The sequence below is a fragment of the Lepus europaeus genome, chromosome 18 (assembly GCF_033115175.1).
Source record: "Lepus europaeus isolate LE1 chromosome 18, mLepTim1.pri, whole genome shotgun sequence".
NCBI lineage: Eukaryota > Metazoa > Chordata > Mammalia > Lagomorpha > Leporidae > Lepus > Lepus europaeus.
This window is the reverse complement of record NC_084844.1, coordinates 17,725,741-17,743,969: the sequence shown is the minus strand read 5'-3', so window position 1 is coordinate 17,743,969 and position 18,229 is coordinate 17,725,741. Positions and strand designations below refer to the sequence as shown.

Genomic DNA, 18,229 nt, shown 5'->3' with positions numbered 1-18,229 from the left:
AGCTGGGGCCCAGGTTTCCTGTCCCTCTCCTGGGGCCCCTCACACGCTTTATTGGAAGGAGACAGGTGAGGGCCAAGGCTGTCAGGGCCCTGACCTGCCCCCTCTACAGCAGCATCTGGGGGTGTCTGAACTTGACCCCACCCTACAGAAAGCCTCTGATGGACCCAGGACCCTGCCCAGCCCCCTGGACAACGGCGAGACAGTTAAGCTTTCTTCTGTCCCCTTGAGTATCTGGTCCCAGGGGCCTGGCGGCCACTCATCCCATACCCATAATGCCAATGGGTGGCCCCAGTTCTCCTAACTGATGCCCCAGGCGAGGGGTGATGTGGGCGGGGGAGGATCTCAGCTCACGGCCAGGGCAGTTTCCAGGGGATACCATGGGGTCCCCCAGTTCTTCTGGCCCCATCGTAGCTTACTCTGAGGGCCCCCAACCCATAGCAGGTGCAGGCCACCAAGAATATGGCCTGAGGGCAGTGGCCGTCACCTGCAGGGCACCCAGCCAGGATCCAGCCTCCCCCGTGAGCACCCAATCTCTTCTTCTGTTGGCTTTCCTCTTTTATTCTTTTTTTTTTTTAAAGATACTTCATTCATTTTGTGCCTTTTATTTGTTTTTCTTTTATTCGAAAGGCAGAGAGACAGAGACAGACAAAGGAGTCAGGAGCAGAGCTGGGACCTGCACCCAGACAGCTGGACGTGGGCCGTGGGCCTTGCGAGCAGCGTCTTAACTCCCGTGTCCGTGCCCCCACCCTGCCATGTTCCCGCACACTGCTCTTTCCACTGGTTGCATTGCTCTCTCTCTCTCTCTCTCTCTTTTTTTTTTTTTTTTTTTTGACAGGCAGAGTGGATAGTGAGAGAGAGACAGAGAGAAAGGTCTTCCTTTTTGCCGTTGGTTCACCCTCCAATGGCTGCCGCGGCCGGCGCATCTCACTGATCCGAAGCTTGGAGCCAGGTGCTTCTCCTGGTCTCCCATGCGGGTGCAGGGCCCAAGGACATGGGCCATCCTCTACTGCCTTCCCGGGCCATAGCAGAGAGCTGGCCTGGAAGAGGGGCAACTGGGATAGAATCCGGCGCCCCAACTGGGACTAGAACCCGGTGTGCCGGCGCCGCAAAGTGGAGGATTAGCCTGTTAAGCCACGGCGCCGGCCAACATTGCTCTTACTAAGCTGGAGAGCTGTCAGGGATGTGCTCTGGCTCTAACCAGACACTACGGCTCCCCGAGGCCCCGAAGGCGTGACCTTCTCTCTTCATAAGGCAGGAATCCTAGCAAGGCTTGCAGGGGTATTCAAGTCCTATTAGGACCAGATTTTCTCCTGGAAGACACTCAGAAAGCATCAAGGAAGGGCCGGCGCTGTGGCATAGCCAGTAAAGCCACTGCCTGCAACGCCCGCATCCCATATGGGCGCCGGTTCACGTCCCAGCCGCTCCACTTCCGATCCAGCTCTCTGTTGGTGCACCTGGGAAAGTAGTGGAAGATGGCCCAAGGGCTTGGACTCCTACCACCCATGTGGGAGACCTGGAAGAAGCTCCAGGCTCCTGTCTTTAGCCTGGCTCAGTATTGGCCATTGCAGCCATCCAGGGAGTGCAACTATAGATGGAAGATCTCTCTTTGTCTCCCCCTCTTTCTCTGTAGCTTTTTTTTTTTTAAAGATTTATTGGGGTCAGCGCTGTGGCATGGCGGGTAAAACTGCCACCTGAAGTGCTGGCATCCCATATGGGCACCAGTTCAAGTCCCGGCTGCTCCACTTCTGATCCAGCTCTCTGCTGTGGCCTGGGAAAGCAGTGGAAGATGGCCCAAGTCCTTGGGGCCCTGCACCCATGTGGGAGACGCAGAGGAAGCTCCCGGCTCCCGGCTTCTGATCGACCCAGCTCCAGCCATTGCGGCCAATTGGGGAGTGAACCAGTGGATAGAAGACCTCTCTCTCTCTCTCTCTGCCTTTAAAGCAAATAATAAAAAAAAGATTTATATAAAAAAGATTTATTTATTTATCCGAGAGGCAGAGTTACAGACAGAAAGGGCGAGAAAGAGAGGTCCAGGGCTGGGCCAGGCCGAAACTAGGAGCCAGGAGCTTCTGAGTCTCTCTCTTTTAAGATTTATTTATTTACTTGAAAGGCAGAATTACAGAGGCAAGGAGAGAGAGAGAGAGAGAGAGAGAGAGAGAGAGAAAGAGAGAATATCTTCCATCTGCTTATTCACTCCCAAATGGCCGCAACGGCTGGAGTTGGACCGATCCAAAGCCAGGAGCTTCTTCTAGATCTCCCACGCAGGTGCAGGGGCCAAAGACTTGGGCCATCCTCCACTGCCTTCCCATGCCATCAGCGAGAAACTGGATTGGGAGTGGAGCAGCCAGGACTCAAACTGGTGTCCAAATGGGATATCGGCATTGCAGGACATGGCTTTACCCACTCTGCCACAGTGCCAGCCTCTGACTTTCATATAAGTAAATAATAAAAGAAACTGCCAAGCTTAAAAAAAAAAAAAAAAAAAAAGAATACTTTGATTCTGTCCTGTGTTCTGATTTGTAATTCAGAAGACATGCTTCCTCCCCTACTCCCCTCCCACTGCCTTGATGCGCACAGCAACAGGCTGGGTGGGGGTGGGGGTAGGAGTGTGCCTGGGGGGGTCAAAGGGGAGGGGTACACAGTGAGGCCAAGCAGAAGGGCTGGGCCAAGTGTGAGGGAGAGGGCTGGGGACATCATCAGCAGTACCGTCGGTACCATCGCCTTGGGCTCATGGTGGGGCTTAGGGAACTGCATTTGCCCCGAGCTCTTTGGGTAAACTGTGCCATTTGACCCTGTGAGCTGAGCAATCGCACACCCATTTTCTGGATGAACAAACAGGCACCAGGTGATCTAAGTCACTGGCCTGAAGGCACAGCAGAGCTGAGCAGGGACAAGGTCACAGCCGGAGGCGAGCAAATGGATGGGCCCCTCCCAGCCCCTCCCCGCCGCCGTGACTTCTGGAGGGTCTTGTGTGCGTGTGTTCTGTTCGTGTGTGCGTGTTTGCGTGGGTGGGGTGGCCTCTTCACGTGGCCCCTGAATGCAGGACAGAGACAGGCGGAGGGAAGAGAACGCAGCTGAGCTGGAGTGTTTGTTTGTTTTTTAAAACAGATCTATTTCACACGTCATGAAATTCACCACTTAGAAAGTATGCATTTACTTGTTTTGTTTGGAGGGCAGGGCTACACAACAGAGAGACAAAGACAGAGATCTTCCATCTACTGGTTAACTTCCCAGATGGCCTGGACACTCACGACTGGGCCAGGCTAGATCCAGGAATTCAGTCTGAGTGTCTCACATGTGTGGCAGGGACCCACGTCCTGGAGCCATCACCTGCTGCCTCCCAGGTGCGCATCAGCAGGAAGTGGGGAGAGGAGCTGGGACTCGAACCCAAGCACTCTGGTCTGGGACCCAGGCATCCACAGTCTTAACCACTCTGCCAAATGCCCTCCCCCAAGGCCACCTTATTAATTTTGAAAGTAAGAGTTACAGAAACAGAGGAGAGATCGTCCATCTGCTGGTTCAGTCCAGGCATGGAAGTGATTTGCCTCAGCCTACTATACCACAGTGCCAGCCCCAAATTCACCATTTAAAACAGTGAATTTGGGGGCTGGTGTGGTGGTATATCAGGTAAGGCTGCTGCCTGCAATGCCAGCATCCCAGCATCCTATGGGCACCAGTTCGAATCCTGGCTGTTGCACTTCTGATCCAGCTCCCTGCTAATGCACCTGGGAAAGCAGTAGAAGATGGCCCAATTGCTTGGGTCCCTGCACCCGCGTGGGAGACTCAGAGGAAGCTCCTGGCTCCTGGCTTCGGATCGGCCCAGCTCAGGCTGTTGCAGCCAACTGGGGAGTGAACCAGCAGGTGAAAGTCCTCTCTCTGTGTCTCTCCCTCTCTATCTGTGACTCTGCCTCTCAAATAAATAAAATAATAAAAGAAGATAAAATTGCACAATTCCATGGATTTTAATTTATTTTAAAAGACTGGGCAACCTTCCCCACTGTCTAATTCCAAAACCTGTCCATCACTCCCCAAAGGCGGCCTGGACTTGTCAGGAACCCGGCAGCGGCAGCTTCCGGTGGACGGTGGCATCGGGCAGGACTGCAGGAGGCGGCAGAAGGTTTGCAGGAAATGGAACGAAAAGCTGTGTTTCCTTCGGTGTAAGACATTTGGGACTTGCTTTTCCTACTGTGCACTCTCCAGGGGCATTGTGAAGACCCCTGGGTGGACAAGGCATCAGAACCAGCTTCGCTCTTCCTTTGGCTTCCGTGCAGTGTTTGAAGGCCCAGCTGGGATCTCCATGTCAATCCCACACTGGGGCACTGGCCCTGCGGCTGCTTCCTTCTCCCCGCAGCAGCCCTAACCTTCATTGGCTCTCTCTCTCTCTCTTTTTTAAAGGCAGAGTTACAGAGAGAAAGAGAGAGAGAGAGAGAGAGAGAGAGAGAGAGAGACAGAGACACAGAGAGAGACAGAGAAAGTCTTCTATCCGCTGATTCACTCCCCATATGGCCCCAATGGCCAGAGCTATGACGATCTGAAGCCAGGAGTCAGGAGCTTCTTCTGGGTCTTCCCACACAGGTGCAGGGGCCCAAGAACTTGGGCCATCCTCTACTGCTTTCCCAGGCCATAGCAGAGAGCTGGATTGGAAGTGGAGCAGCCAGGACTCGAACCAGCGCCCATATGGGACGCCGGCACCGCAGGCGGTGGCTTTACCTGCTACGCCACAGCACCGGCCCCTCATTGGCTTTTAAAGTTGAGCAGCTCAACTTGTAAGTCAACAGCCATGCTTACCCGACGACGGCACACAGCAGACCCCAGGGAGAGGATGCAGGAGTCGGCTGGGTGGCCTAGGACAGTGCGGCGTTTGCATCCTGAGGAGTGGAAGGCAGGACTCCCCTGGGGAAGGTCAGCGGCTCTGCCAGGCTGTCAGGGACCCTTTGTCAGCCTCTGCTCCACTTCCTGTGCTAGTCAGCTTCATCCTCAGGCAGCTCTCCCCAGTCACAGGATGGCTGCCACAGCTCCAGACATTGCATCAAGACATGATATGTTCCAAAGTGGAAGAGAGGAATATCTCTTACTGTCTCGTTTGTTTTTTAGCTTATTTATTTGAGCGGCTGAGTTACAGAGAGGAGAGACAGAGAGAAGGATCTTCCATCTGCTGGTTCACTCCCCAGATGCCCACACAGCTGGCACTGGGCCAGACAGAAGCGGGAGCCAGAACTCTGCTTGGTTCTCCCCCACGGGTGGCAGGAGCCCATCATCCACTGGCTTCCCAGGTGTGTTAGTAGGAAACTGGATTGGAAATGCAGGAGCAAGGACTGGAACCAGCGCGCCTGTATGGGGCACCAGCTTTGCAAGTGGTGGCTAACACTGCCGTGTCACAGGGCTGGCCCACGTTTCGTTTTAAAAGCAGAAAACACACAACAAGTACAGAGCTGGTGTTGGGCACAGTAGTTAAGCCATCACTTGTGATGTCCACGCCCCTTGTCAGAGAGCTAATTAGCATCCCAGCTGCTCTGCTTCTGAGCCAGCTCCCTGCAAACGTGCCCAGGAAGCAGCAGGTGACGGCCCAAGCACTTGGGCCCCTCCCACTCACGTGGGAGACCTAGATGGAGTCCCTGGCTCCTGGATTCAGCCTGGCTGAATTGAAGAGTGAACCAGCAGGTGGAAGATCTGCCTCTCCGTGTCTGTCTGTCTGTCCTTATCTCTGTGTGTCGCTCTACCTTTCAAGTAAATAATCTATTTTTTTTTAATACGAACTTTCCAGAATTCCTCTTGCACCCTCCAGGACACCTCCCCTCATGGCTCTGGTGACCTAGGCTAGGCTGCACCCTGGCAAGGGGAAGGGGGCTGGTTCCGCTCAGCCAGGATGCACCTCTGAGCCAGGCAGGGGAGAGGCGGATGCCAGGACTAACTGAGGGCCCCTGCCGGGCTGGGGAAGGGACCGGCAGTGGCAGGCCACCCGAGAGCCTGGAGAGGAGCGCTTGTCCCGCACAGGCCCCGGAAAGAGTGGCGATTGCCCCCTCCCCACGTGCTTGTGCCGAGTCAGGTGGGGCAGACACGGCTGGGTCCTGCTGGGACGGGGGCAGTGCCAGGCAGGTGCCCCTGGCTCGTTGGAGGGGCTGCCCATGCCCGTGCCAACCACAGACACCTGCTCCTGGGACTCAGTGGTCCCACTGCCAGCCTGCTGGGCCCCCACCGTGTGCCCGGGCTGCCAGGACCCAGAGCCAACAGCTGGCCCACTCTGAGCTTGCAGCTGCGGCTGTAGCAGCCATGCTCGTTGGCGGGAAGGGTAATGAGCTGGCAGAGGCCTGGAGGGGCAAACCAGGGCACAATTGGAGCTGTCAGCCTCACCTCCAATGGTAACCGTGCTGGGCGGCTCCTCCCCAAATGCCTGATGGACCCCCTACACACACACGCACACACACACACACACACGCACAATGTCTTCCCTCCAAGACCTCACAGCTCTCTGTCGCGGTTTGCCAACACAGACCGGCCGGTCTGGTGGTGAGCAGCTCTCCCTCCCCAGCAGACGGCTCCTCAGGGGACGTCTGTGTTGTGTTGCTCAGCGGCGCTCCCCCGGCAATGCTGGCTGAGTGACCCATCTGCCCATGCGCAGAGTCCCCTCTGTGTGCACCAGAGCAAGGTAGGCGCCTCCCTGCAGCGTGACCCACTACAGACGCACACTGGGTGTTTGTGGGTGACGAGAGGCAGAGCCCAGGGCCAGGGCCAGGGGCTGGAGCCGGAAGAGAGCATACACGGCTCCCAGATCTTGGGTTGCAACTGGGCCCCCTCCTCTCTTCTGAGTGCTGCGCTCCCATCGAAGGGACCGGCACCCAGAGAAACCAGCACAGACACACACAGGTCTGCTCTGCTTCCCCGGATGGGGTCCAGCCAGGAGCTGGCCTTGGGTCAGAACTCCAAAGGTCTCCCGCAGGCCAGCATATCTGGGGGTGGGGATCGGGGGCTGAGGCAAGGGCAGAGGAAGAGGGGTGGGATGGAGGAAGGCTGAAGAAGAGGAAGAAAGAGAAGCAAAGAGAGACGGCTCCAGTGATGTGGTCCACAGGGCGAGGTCACCATCTGGGATTCTGGCATCCCAGTGAGCACTGGTTCGAGTCCCGGTGCTCCACTTCTGAACCAGCTCCCTGCTCATGTGCCTGGGAAAACAGCAGAGGAGGCCCAAGTGCTTGGGTCCCTGCACCCACATGGGAGACCTAAATGGAGTTCCAGGCTCCTGGCTTCAGCCTGGCCCAGCCCTGGCCATTTCAGCCATTTGGGGTTTGAGCCAGTGGATGGAAGTGCGCTCTCTCTCTCTCTCTCTCTCTGACTCTGCCTTTCACACAAATAGTTAAAAATCAATAAATAAAAATCAGAGAGGGGCGATGCAGCATGCACAGGGAGCCACGCAAAAGCTAGAGTGGGCACTGGTTGGAGTGCACCCTAGGAGCCAAGATCTACTCAAGATGGACAACGAGGCCGGCACCGCAGCTCACTAGGCTAATCCTCCACCTGCGGAGCCAGCACCCAGGGTTCTAGTCCCGGTTGCTCCTCTTCCAGGCCAGCTCTCTGCTGTGGCCCGGGAAGGCAGTGGAGGATGGCCCAAGTGCTTGGGCCCTGCACCTGCATGGGAGACCAGGAGGAAGCACTTGGCTCCTGGCTTCGGATCGGCACAGCGCGCCGGCTGTAGTGGCCATTTGGGGGGTGAACCAACGGAAGGAAGACCTTTCTCTCTGTCTCTCTCTCTCAATGTCTAACTCTGCCTGTCCAAAAGAAAAAAAAAAGAAGAAGAAGATGGACAACGAGTAGCCCAGGTGGCGCCCGGGTCCCCCCTCACCAGCTGTCTACCATGTTTATATGGGCCACTGGGTTTAAAAAGGGTGCAATGTATGCAATGTCAGTGTGCACTAGGCCTGCAGGGACCCAGTGGGTGCCTCTCCCAGCAGGGGGGAGGGGGATTCGGAGGTGCAACGCAGGCTGGGATGAGATGGCTCAGCTGACCCTGACTGGGGCGGCAGAGACCAAAGGGAAAAGATGATTCCTCGATCCCGAAGACAAGAAGGAAACCCAATATTTCCCCTTCGCCCTCGCGGTCTGCCATGCTGTCCCCACCGTTCTCATTTAACGCTGACGACTCCCTGTGCCAGGCGGCGTCTCCGCTTCCAATGATGCCAGGGGGCTCGGAGGCCACAGCGCCGGTCAGCGCGCCCCGCCCATCACCTCGCTGCCAAAGGACTTTCACTGCCGAGCGAGCGCTGTCCGATGTGTCCCCGCAGCCGGCAGCCGAGATGCAAGGAACGCATCCTGGGCGCACCCACAGGCGGCACCTGTCACCTCGGGGTCCTGCCGGGCCAGGCTGGGCAGGACTCGCCACAGGACCCTCCCCCATCTCAGTGCAAGGCTGCGGCCGCGAGGGCAGAGGCTGGAGGAGGCATCCGCAGGGTCCCCGCCTGGAGGGGCCTGGGACGCGGCGTCACCGCGGCAGAACCACCTGGGTTGGGAGGAGCCGGGAGCCGGGAGCCTCGCACACCTTATCCCCAGCTAAGCTCCAGGATTGCGAAGTAGATTAAGGGCATTCACTCACGAGGGCGCCTGCTTAACCAGGATCCCCCAAAGATACCGGCTGCTCACCGACAAAGACGCCGGCTCCCTGCCGGCCCCCTGCCGGCCTCCGCACACACCCTGCCTATCAGCCCTGCCGCCAGGGGGCGCGCGGCCACTCGGCTCAGGAGACACCTGCGCCTGTGTTCCTTTGTGCGCTTGATTGTGGTTCGCTCCCCAACCGTGTGTTTACCGGATATAGGTCAGGCGCTGCTTGCATTTCCAGGCCGCCTCCTTGCCAGACAGCCGAGTTCCCTCCCTCCCGTTTTTTGGGCTGCTTTTCCAACCTTTCAGGGGCCTCCAGGGAGCTCGCTTAAACCCCTCAGGGGCTCCCGCGGCTCAGAGGAGAAAGTTTAAAGCCCCAGCCCCCGCCCCAGGTCAGAGGCCGAACAGCCTCCCCGGCGCCCCCTGGAGCTGTTCCCTACGAGAGCCCCGCCGTTTGGGGCATGTGGGCCTTCTCCAGGGCTGTTAGCGCGCCTGCAGCGGCTCTGGCCTCTGGCTTCAGCCTGCCCGGGCCGGCCTAGCTCCGGCTCCGGCCCCGGCCCCGGCCCCGGCAGCCCCACGGCACGTCCCGAGCAATCACGACCCGCACAGTGGCTGCCCGGGGGCGGGGGGGGGGGTTCCTCCTCCCTGCCCGCAGCAGACAGGTATCTCGAGAGGGCGGGCGGAGGCCAGGCCGCGGGATTCTTTGTCCACGGGGTGCCTCGGCAGGGGTCTGGTGGAGCCGCACGCAATACACAGCTGCCGACTGCGCGCCCCGGGGAAGCGCACATCAAAGGGAGCCGCCGGCAGCCAGAGAGGTGGGGGTCGCAGCCCGGGTCTAGGGTCCCCGACATTCACACCCACAGCAGAGCGCCTCCCACGTGCCACCCCGCGGCCCCGGCTGCTCCCTCGGCCTTCATCCAGAAGACCACCCTCCCAGTGTGGGCGGAGGCCTCGCGGCCCCCCGCGGGGATGCCGTCACCCCCGCCCACCCCGGCTGGCCCCGCAGTGGGGTTAACCCTTTGCGTACCCAGCGCCACCCGCGCTGGGGTTCGGGGCGCCCTCCCTGCGCGGGCAGGGGCCACTCCTCGGTTCCCACCGGCGGCGCAGGGCGGGCAGGAGGAAGGAAATTAAGCCTGTGTTGAAGGAAGAACACCTGGCGCGGGCGAGGAGCGGGCTCAGGAATCCCCTCCGCTGGGGAGCTTTCAAGTAGGGGGAAATCCCCATGCACGCCTCCGTTCTCCGGGGCGCAGCGCGCGGCCCTGGCAGGTTCCGCTCCCCGGGCGGGCACGTGCGGCCCTGAGCTCCGGGGTCCCACCACCCACCTCCCCGCGCTTGCCCACCGATGCACACGACCTGCTTCTACACTTGCCTCCTGGAGGAAGCTGGCCCTCGCTGAAGGTCCAGTCCCGCCTACCCTACCCCGGGCCGCTGGCTTGGAGTTCTCCTAGCGCCCACCTGCTGCCCTCATCTCCCAGGGCCGGCACCTGTGAAATCTTGAGGCTTAGAAATGACCCCACGAGGTCATGTAAGCCAGCCCTTACCTACCACGCTGAATCCACAGTGCTGTGTTTGGTGACCAGGGAGGGTAGCCCCCCCCCCCCGCCCCCGTCAGGAAGACAGCTCCGGGGTTCTGGAGCTCCTGGTGTGGTTGTGCAGGATTTGCACGCCAGCAGGGTGTTTTCTGATCCGAAAACACCTGGGAGTCCCGGTGGGAAGAACAGGACTCTGGGCAGGACCTGGCAGGCCTGGATGCATGCGGGGTTTGTGTGGAGGGGTTCTGCATTCCCCCTCACCGGCAAACCCACCGCGAAGCCCAAACAGGGTGCCCAGAATCAGCCGGGCCCCAGGAGGGCCTGGCCGGGGCTCCCCGGGTCTGCAACTGCACCAGCTCAGGCCCCCAGCAGGCCGGGGATTTTTTTTTTTCTGTGCCTCGCAGCTTCCTGGCCCCTTCCCTGCCATCCTCGAACCCTGGCCCAGGCTCCCCACTGCCCCCCCCCCCATGTCTCTGTCTCTGAGTCTCTGCCCTCCCCGTGGTCTCTCCCTTCCCTCGTCTCTTTCATCTCAACCCCCTCCAGTTGAGCACCCGGCTAGGAACGCGGCAGAAGCCGTGACAAGCCCAGACGGCTCTCCCGACCCTCGCTGCCCCGGGGCAGTTCCCCGCGCTCCCCCGGCAGCAGCCGCGTGCGGTGAGGGCTCGCGGACCCGCAGGGGCAGCGGGTTCGCCGTGGGCACGCGCGGCCCACATCAAAGGCAGGAATGTCTGGCTCCCGGAGTGGGACTCCCTCCAGCCGCGCCAGGCTCGTGGAGCGCCCCTGCCTGGCCTCACCGGGCTCAGGGGCGCTGTGCTCTGCCCCCTTCCTCTGTAGTGCCCTCGGCCGCCTGGCTTTCTCCATCTCAGGCCAGGGTGCCTCCAGACCCAAAGGGGTCTGGGTGGGCAGGCGCCCAGGTGACCAGGGCTGAGTTCCCCCAAATCTGACCACAGCCTCAGCACCCCTCAGGGCTGAGACCTAATTCCTTGGCGAGAAAGAACCCCCCACCCCAGGCGCTCGGGAAGGACTGCAAGAGCGTTTTTCTTTATGGGAAAGGTGGGATCCTGGGCGCATTTGGTGTCCACACGGCAAGCCCCCAGCCCCCTCACAGCAGAAGGGCCCGGGCCGGCAGGAGGGTTGGGTTGGGCCGGTCCGGGGGTCCTGCGGGGCCACAAGTACCTCCGAGGACCCCAAATGGTGCGGCCCCAAGATCCAAACGGGGCTGCGGGTCTCGGGCTTTGGCCGAGCCCCTGGAGGAGGAGAAAGTGGCCGACTGGGCCGGCAGGAAATGCAAGTGGCCGCCGGTGTCAGCAGCAGGAAATGCAAAGGCAGCAGGAGGTCCCGATACCGATCTGATCCCTGACAAAAGACTCGGATGACACTCGGCTCCGTCCCCCGGCGCCGCCCCGCGGCCAGACCTTCGAGCCTCGCGGACTCTTCCGCGCGCCGCCCCGACACCCGGGAGGCGGCTTCCCGCGGGCTCGCGAGGCCGCCTCCGGGGAGGGGCTGCCTTTCCCGCCCCCCGCCCCACCCCATCCCACCCCACCCCACCCCCGGCCCCGACTTGCCCGAGCCGGGCTTCGGGCAACACCCCTGTGCTTGCTGCCCCCAACGCCCTCCACGGGCTCGAGTCCCCCGGGGGTCGCGGCCCCTAGCCAGCCACGGCGGTCGCCCCCCCCCGCCCCCACCGGCCGCCCACGTGAGCGACGAGCCAGACCCCAGCTCCTGGACCCGACCGGCGCGGGGGGGCCGCGGCGCTGCAGGGCCAGCCTAGGGCCCAGCGGGCCGCGGCCCCCGCCCCCACCGGCCCCGAGGCCCCGCCGTGCCGGGGCGCGGGCTCTGCCCAAGTTTGCTGGGCGATGCCCTGCGCCGAGCCGACTTGTGGGCCGGGCGGGAGGGGCTCGTGATTGACAGGCCGAACTCGAGACTCATCTCTTACCTTAGGCCGCGGGCGCTGATTGGCTGCGCGCTGACATCCTCAGACCCGGCTGCTCCGCGCTGGGCTTGCGAGGGGGGCGGCCGCGGGCGGAGGTGCGCTCCCGACAAGCCCGAAAGTCATTTCCAACCTCAAGCGGACTTTGTTCCAACTACTGGGGGCGTCGCTGCCCCTCTTCATGGTCGCGGGCAAACTTCCTCCTCGGCGCCGCTTCCAATGGAGCCCCACCTGCTCCGGCTGCTCTTCGGCCTGCTGCTCAGTGGCACCAGGGCCCTCGCCGGCTACCCAATTTGGTGGTAAGACTCGCCCGCCGCGCGCGCGCCGCCGACCTCCCCGTCGCGCCCTGGGGAGCCGAAGGGCGCCGGCCGGGGTGGGGGTCGCCTGCTTTCGTGTCCCCTCGCAGCCCCCCGCGCGCCCAGCCCTCCTGGGGCTCCGCGCCGCTGTCGCCTTCGGAATCCAACTCCTGGCTTCTCTGGGAAGCACACCATTTTCCTTGCCACCCGCCGCGGAGCCTTAGGACTTTCCCCATCTCGGGAGGGTTCTGGGTCTCGGAGCCCAGCCCGCTCGCCCAACCCCAGGCTGGGGGCCCTGGAATACCCCGGCTTGCAGGCCCTTGCCTCTCGGGAGGTCCGGCGCCAGCCCCCGGGGCCCAGCCACTCCTCTTCTCCATTTTGGGGTCTTCATGGGCAGAAGCATCCTGTCCCTGCACTGCCGCCTCCTCCATCCTCCACCGGCGCCTCCATCGAGGGGCTGCATCCACAATAAGCCCCTTCCCCTTGGTCGTGCAGACCCCACCGGCCTCAGGGACCACGGGGCAGGGGAGTGGAGGGTCTCGGCAGGTCTCCCTCTCCACCGCTCTGGATTCATCCCGTGCCTCCAAAGTGCGTACGGGCTTTTGCTGCTCCGAGATGCCATTGAATGAGAATTTTATTCATTTCTCGCCTATTCCACCCCAGCCACGGGGGCTCCTTGGACCTGTAGTTGTCCTGGAGGCGCAGGCTTGTTGTTCTTTGCCCAGCACCGCAATTCTCCATGTCATATTCATCCCTTTTGGAAAACCAAAGACTGGAGAGAAAGGGGAGGGAGACGCAGATACAAAAGACATTTCAGTAAATAAGGCCGGGGGACCGGGTGCAGCACCTGGGGGGCTGTGCATGCATGGGGGCGCCGGCTCCAGGGAGTCCCGTTGTTTCCCAAGCGGCCCCTCGCCACCCCCCCCCCCCAACTTGCAGGTCCCAGGGGCCAGAGGGGAAGACGCACAGAAACCAGTTCTCTAAATTACACCCGCCTCTCCCCGGTCGCCAGCCCCCTGCATTCCGGAAAACTTTAATTAAAGAATCTTCCCCCTCCTGGACGGAGGAGAGCCTCTGCCCGGGACTGGGAGGCGAGGAGGAAGAAGCGGATCGGGGAGGAGGACCGACAGGGTGCAGCACAGCCGGCGTGAGCCCCGCTCTCCTTGCCTGCCACCCCCAGCCCCGACAGCGGCATCTGGGGGCACCCCCGCCCCCCCTCCAGTTGTTTGGGGGCAGCTGCAGCATTGGTGTCTGGGGGTCCCTGGGAGGGGGCGTGAGGGTGAGAGGGACGGGCCACAGCCCTGGGCTCTGTCTGGAGGGTGCTGGGGTTCGCTCCCGGGATGCACATCCAAGGGAAGTCTTTCTTCTGCCCAGCCCACCCTCCCCTGCGGCGCCCGACCGGCCTGAGGCCTCCCCGGGGCAGCCACGGATTCCGGGGTGGGGAATCGGCCAGCGCGGGGAGGCGGGGTGCCTTCCCGACCCTCTCCCATCCCAGGGCCAAGGCCTTGCTGTCTTTGCAGATGTAGGGGGAGGGTAGGAGGAGAAGGCTTGCAGCCTTGGAAGTGGCAGGGACCTGAGAAGAGCCGGGGCGAGGTGGGGGTCCCCTACCCTGTGAGCCGGAGGAGAGTACTTCCTGGGCCAAGGTGGGGACGGGGCTGAGGCTGCGATGGCCGCGGTGGCAGGGTCTGGCCTGCAATGGGGTGTCCGGAGCAGCTGGATGGGGCCACCGGGCAAACCTGGGAGACAGATACCGGGTCCTAGTGCAGTGCTCCGGGCATGGGTTGTTTGGGGTGGGGGGACAGGGATGGCGCTTTGTCTGAGCTGAGACAAGATGTGTGTGTGTGTGTGTGTGTGTGAGAGAGAGAGAGAGAGAGGTTGGTCATGAGTATGTTCATGACTGGGCATGTGTGTGTGTGCGTGCCTGCACGCGTGGCTTCGTGACCGTGTAGGAGGAAAGCCCCACAGATGTCTTTGTGCGTGAGCATCACTGCTTGTGGCCATGACCTGGCTGTGCTTGTGAGTGTGAGAGTGGGCCTCATGTCTGTGGCCGTGCGAAGGCCCGGCCCCGCTCTGCCTGTGACCCTGTCCCCTCCGGCCGGTGACCGTGGCTGCGCCCGTGGCTGCAGGGCTGTGCTCATGTGTGCAGGCGTTGGACCTGTTAAGGGGGAGTGACACCTGAGCTCGGGTGCTTGGTGGGCATTGGTGGCCGTGGAGGGATGGGCGGGCGCAAAGCCAGGGTCTCGGGAGGTGGCTGCGGGGGGCACAGCTGATCCAGGTTCCTTGTGCCTTCCTCGGCACCCGCTTGTCCTGTGTGCTGGGACTCTGGTCACTGGCTCTCCTGTCTCAGGTCCCTTTTCTGTGCTCTGGGAGCTGGCGCAGAGGCTGGGTCCCCGTGTCAGGGTCTCAGACCCCCACTCCCACTCTGCAGCCAGATTCCAGACCTCCCAGCTCAAAGAGTCCCCCGGGGGAGGGGCTCACTGGGAAAATCACTGGGATTCTGTGTATGCCACCCCTCCAGGACGCCTCGCACCCCTGCCCCCCGGAAGCTGACCCTGCTCAGGCCTGTGCCCCAAGAGCTAAAAGGGACCTCAGACAGACCCTCCTGGAAGTAGGGGCAGAGCTGGGGCTGGGAGCGGTGACAGAGCCCTGATTTCTAGAATTCTCCTTGTCAGTCCCAGTTAGCTCCTGGTGGAGAAACTTGTCTTTCTTCCCCTTGGCGGGGGTGGGAAATAAACCTATGGCATGAGGGCCTAGCCCAGCACCTGCCGCATTCCAGAGGGGCCTGCGCCGGGGTCGGGCGTCCCGCTGACCACTGTGACCGAGGAGCAGGGCCCCACCTGGGCCTGTTGTCTCACCTTCCACTCAGCCACCAGCCTGCCTCAGCTCACAGCGTGGGTGGAAGCCTTTTGCCGAGGACACAGGCAGGGAGCTGGGAAGTAGGACACCTGAGATCCCCTTCCTTCGCCCCGGGACTCATCCCCAGCAGAGGCCCTGCCTCAGTGTCCCCGGCGACCGCCCCCGCCCACTCCCATCTCCACCGGCCCTTCAGAGGCTGGTGAACATGTCCAGTCAAACCCCGTGGGGGTCAGTGGGCTGGGCCCAGGGAGGCACCTGGAGCCTGCCGGGGAGGAAGGCCCCAGGCCAGGTGTTAACACTTGTAACAGGCAGGAATTACAGCCGGCTGGAGCTGAGCTGGCTGGAGACTGTTCATCCCACAGACAGACAGACAGACAGATGGGCAGATACCAGATCGGATGGCCGGGTTTCACCGGGTGGTCTCCTTCCCCCCTAGCACCCCCACCCCTGGGGGCAGGCTTCTCCCTGGGGGGATGTGGAGGGGAAATTGACTGGGGTCTCTTGGGAGTGAGTTAACAGAGCTCCTGTCCATCCCACCCCCATTGTGGGTGGGGCTTCCGTGTCCCAAGGGAGCAAAATCAGTGGCTGATCTGTTGGCATTCTTCTGACAGGATCACATTTGGTTAAAAAAAGGAAAACAGGTCAAACGTTATAATAACACCAAGCCAAGCTGTGCTCTGTCCTTAGAAGAGCCTGCTTTAGGCTAGTCCTCTGCCTTGCGGCGCCGGCACACCGGGTTCTAGTCCCGGTTGGGGCGCCGGATTCTGTCCCGCTTGCCCCTCTTCCAGGCCAGCTCTCTGCTGTGGCCCGGGAGTGCAGTGGAGGATGGCCCAAGTGCTTGGACCCTGCACCCCATGGGAGACCAGGAGAGGCACCTGGTTCCTGGCTTCGGATCGGCGCGATGCGCCGGCTGCAGCGGCCATTGGAGGGTGAACCAACGGCAAAGGAAGACCTTTCTCTCTGTCTCTCTCTCACTATCCACTCTGTCTGTAAAAAAAAAGAAGAGCCTGCTTTAAGGGGTGGGGAGGAGGCGTGGGGGAGGGGCCGCCATCAGGGACAGTTCTCCTTGTCTCTCTGGGGGCCAAGAGGGGCGCCCCGGGTGGCGCCTGGGCCCTCAGCCCTGAGCAGCCACGCCAGGGACAGGAGCTGGGCTCGGGTGCCAAGTCCTATAGCAGGCACCTGCCGCTGCCTCTCCGGTGGCCGACCCAGCCAGACCCAACTCTCTGGCATCCGGGTTCATGCTCAGTCACTGACAGGTGGGGAAACGGAGGCAGCCAGTGGGGGTGGGTGTGGAAGCCTCCGAAGAAGAGACACAGCCAGGCTGGCATCTCACTGCACAGGGAGCTGTGGCCCGGGGCTGTCTCGAGACTTGCAAGGGGTCTCCTTGGTCTGGGCAGGAGGTGAGGAACCTGGGCCCCGGTGGCAGAGGTGACTTCCTTCAGGGTGAGCAGCCAGCGACCCTTGCAGGGACACAGTTGGGACAGAGGAAGATTCTTCTAGCCTCAGAATATGGGGCCCCTGGGCCGAGGAGGGCCTTTCCCGCCCCGTGTGAGCCCCAGGGGAGGGAAGAGCCGTGTCGGTGCTGCCTTCAGTGAGGTGGACGTGTGCCTGACCCCTCTCCCGGGGTTCCAGGGTCCTGTGTGCTGCAAACTGCTCGCAGCTGCCATGGGGGGACCTGAGTCTGGGTTCTGGCTTTGGCTCCCCACCGCCCCCCCCGGCGGGTCCTCCGAGCTTCAAGTCCCCAGGGCCCTGGCGGGGGCCAGCCTGGTCCCTGTGAAGCGTGGATGTCCACGCCTTCAGCCCGGCAGCTCCTCCAGATCCAAACCCCAGCACTGGCCGCCCGCTGCTGCCAAGCCAGTCCCCAGACACCGGCCTCGCCAGCCTGGCCTTGCACATTCGCACCTGGCTGTAACCTAGCGGGGCCAGTTCAGCTCTCGAAACCCCAGTCTGCCTTTCTGAAATGAACCTACCTCACAGAGCTGCTGTGAAAATTAGATGAGTAAATGCATGGGCAGCGCTTAAAGTGGTGCTTCTATAAGTACTGTTGTAGTGTTAGCTATTTTACCCGCTCTCCACAGACTATCAGCTAAAGTCCTAAATCCAGATTTGCCTCTTCCAAGAAGCCCTACTAGATTGGCCTCACCTGCCTCTGTTTTCCTCTCATCTACAGAGCCAGCTGGTCGCCTAACACTTGGCACTGGTGGCCACGAGCCTGCAGCTTCTTTCTCAAGGAGTGGGCCAGACGGACTTAACCCTCAGCGCCCTGCCTGCCTGGGAAGGCGGGGGGCGGGGGTGGGCAGGGTGGAGAAGGTGCTCCGGTCTCCCCTAATGCTTTCCCACCCCACCGTCTGCCAGACTCTCGCAGCCTCTGCCATTTCCAGTTGGGACCTGGAGCTACCTGGGGCTGGCCTGGGAGGGGGCGGGGAGGCAGCTCCCAGGGGGCGTGGCAGCAGGGCTGCTCTAGGGGCTGAGAGATGACTCACAAGGTGATTTATAGACGGAAGGCAGAAAGCTTGGCTCCTAGCTGAGGCCGCTGCTCAATTACATTCTTTGGGGGGCGGAGGTATGTGTAGGGCGGTCTCATCCCTGTGGCTGTCCCGGCTCCAAGCACGGTCCCTCTTTCTCCTGCTGCCAGAGGGAATTCCCTGTGCTCAGCCAGAGAGAGAGAGAGAGAGAGAGGGAGAGAGAGGGAGAGAGAGGGAGGCTCGCCCAGAAGAGCAGGAACAGGCCCTGGGGTGGAGATGGTGGGCGAGAGGGAGGAGGCAGAGGCCCATGGAGATGGGCTGGGAAGTGGCTGTGCTGGGAGGATCCCTGGGCTCCTCGCTCCACTTCTGGGCAGGTGAAGAGCTAGCGCACCTGGGTAGAGGGTTTCTAGAACCTTCCGAGTGGCGGCTCCAGGGCCCTGTCCTACCGGGGCCTCTGAAAGCCTTCCTTGCAGTTCACTCCTTTTCTGTGGCTTGGTTCTCAGCCCCCCACGCTCAGGCCTGAAAGCCAGTTCCTTGGTCTCAGCAGCCTGCGGTGGTGAGCACACA

The 18,229-nt window shown here is 61.6% G+C and overlaps 1 protein-coding gene across 1 annotated transcript in view; it reads left to right on the top strand.

Annotated features, from left to right (window-relative positions):
- The first annotated feature begins 12,264 nt into the window (after positions 1 to 12,264).
- Positions 12,265 to 18,229, top strand: part of WNT3 (Wnt family member 3) — a 34,998-nt gene continuing 29,033 nt past the window's right edge. The window contains exon 1 of the mRNA XM_062174827.1: positions 12,265 to 12,344. Coding sequence (XP_062030811.1) covers positions 12,265 to 12,344 — 80 coding nt within the window. The remainder of the gene's footprint in view (positions 12,345 to 18,229) is intronic.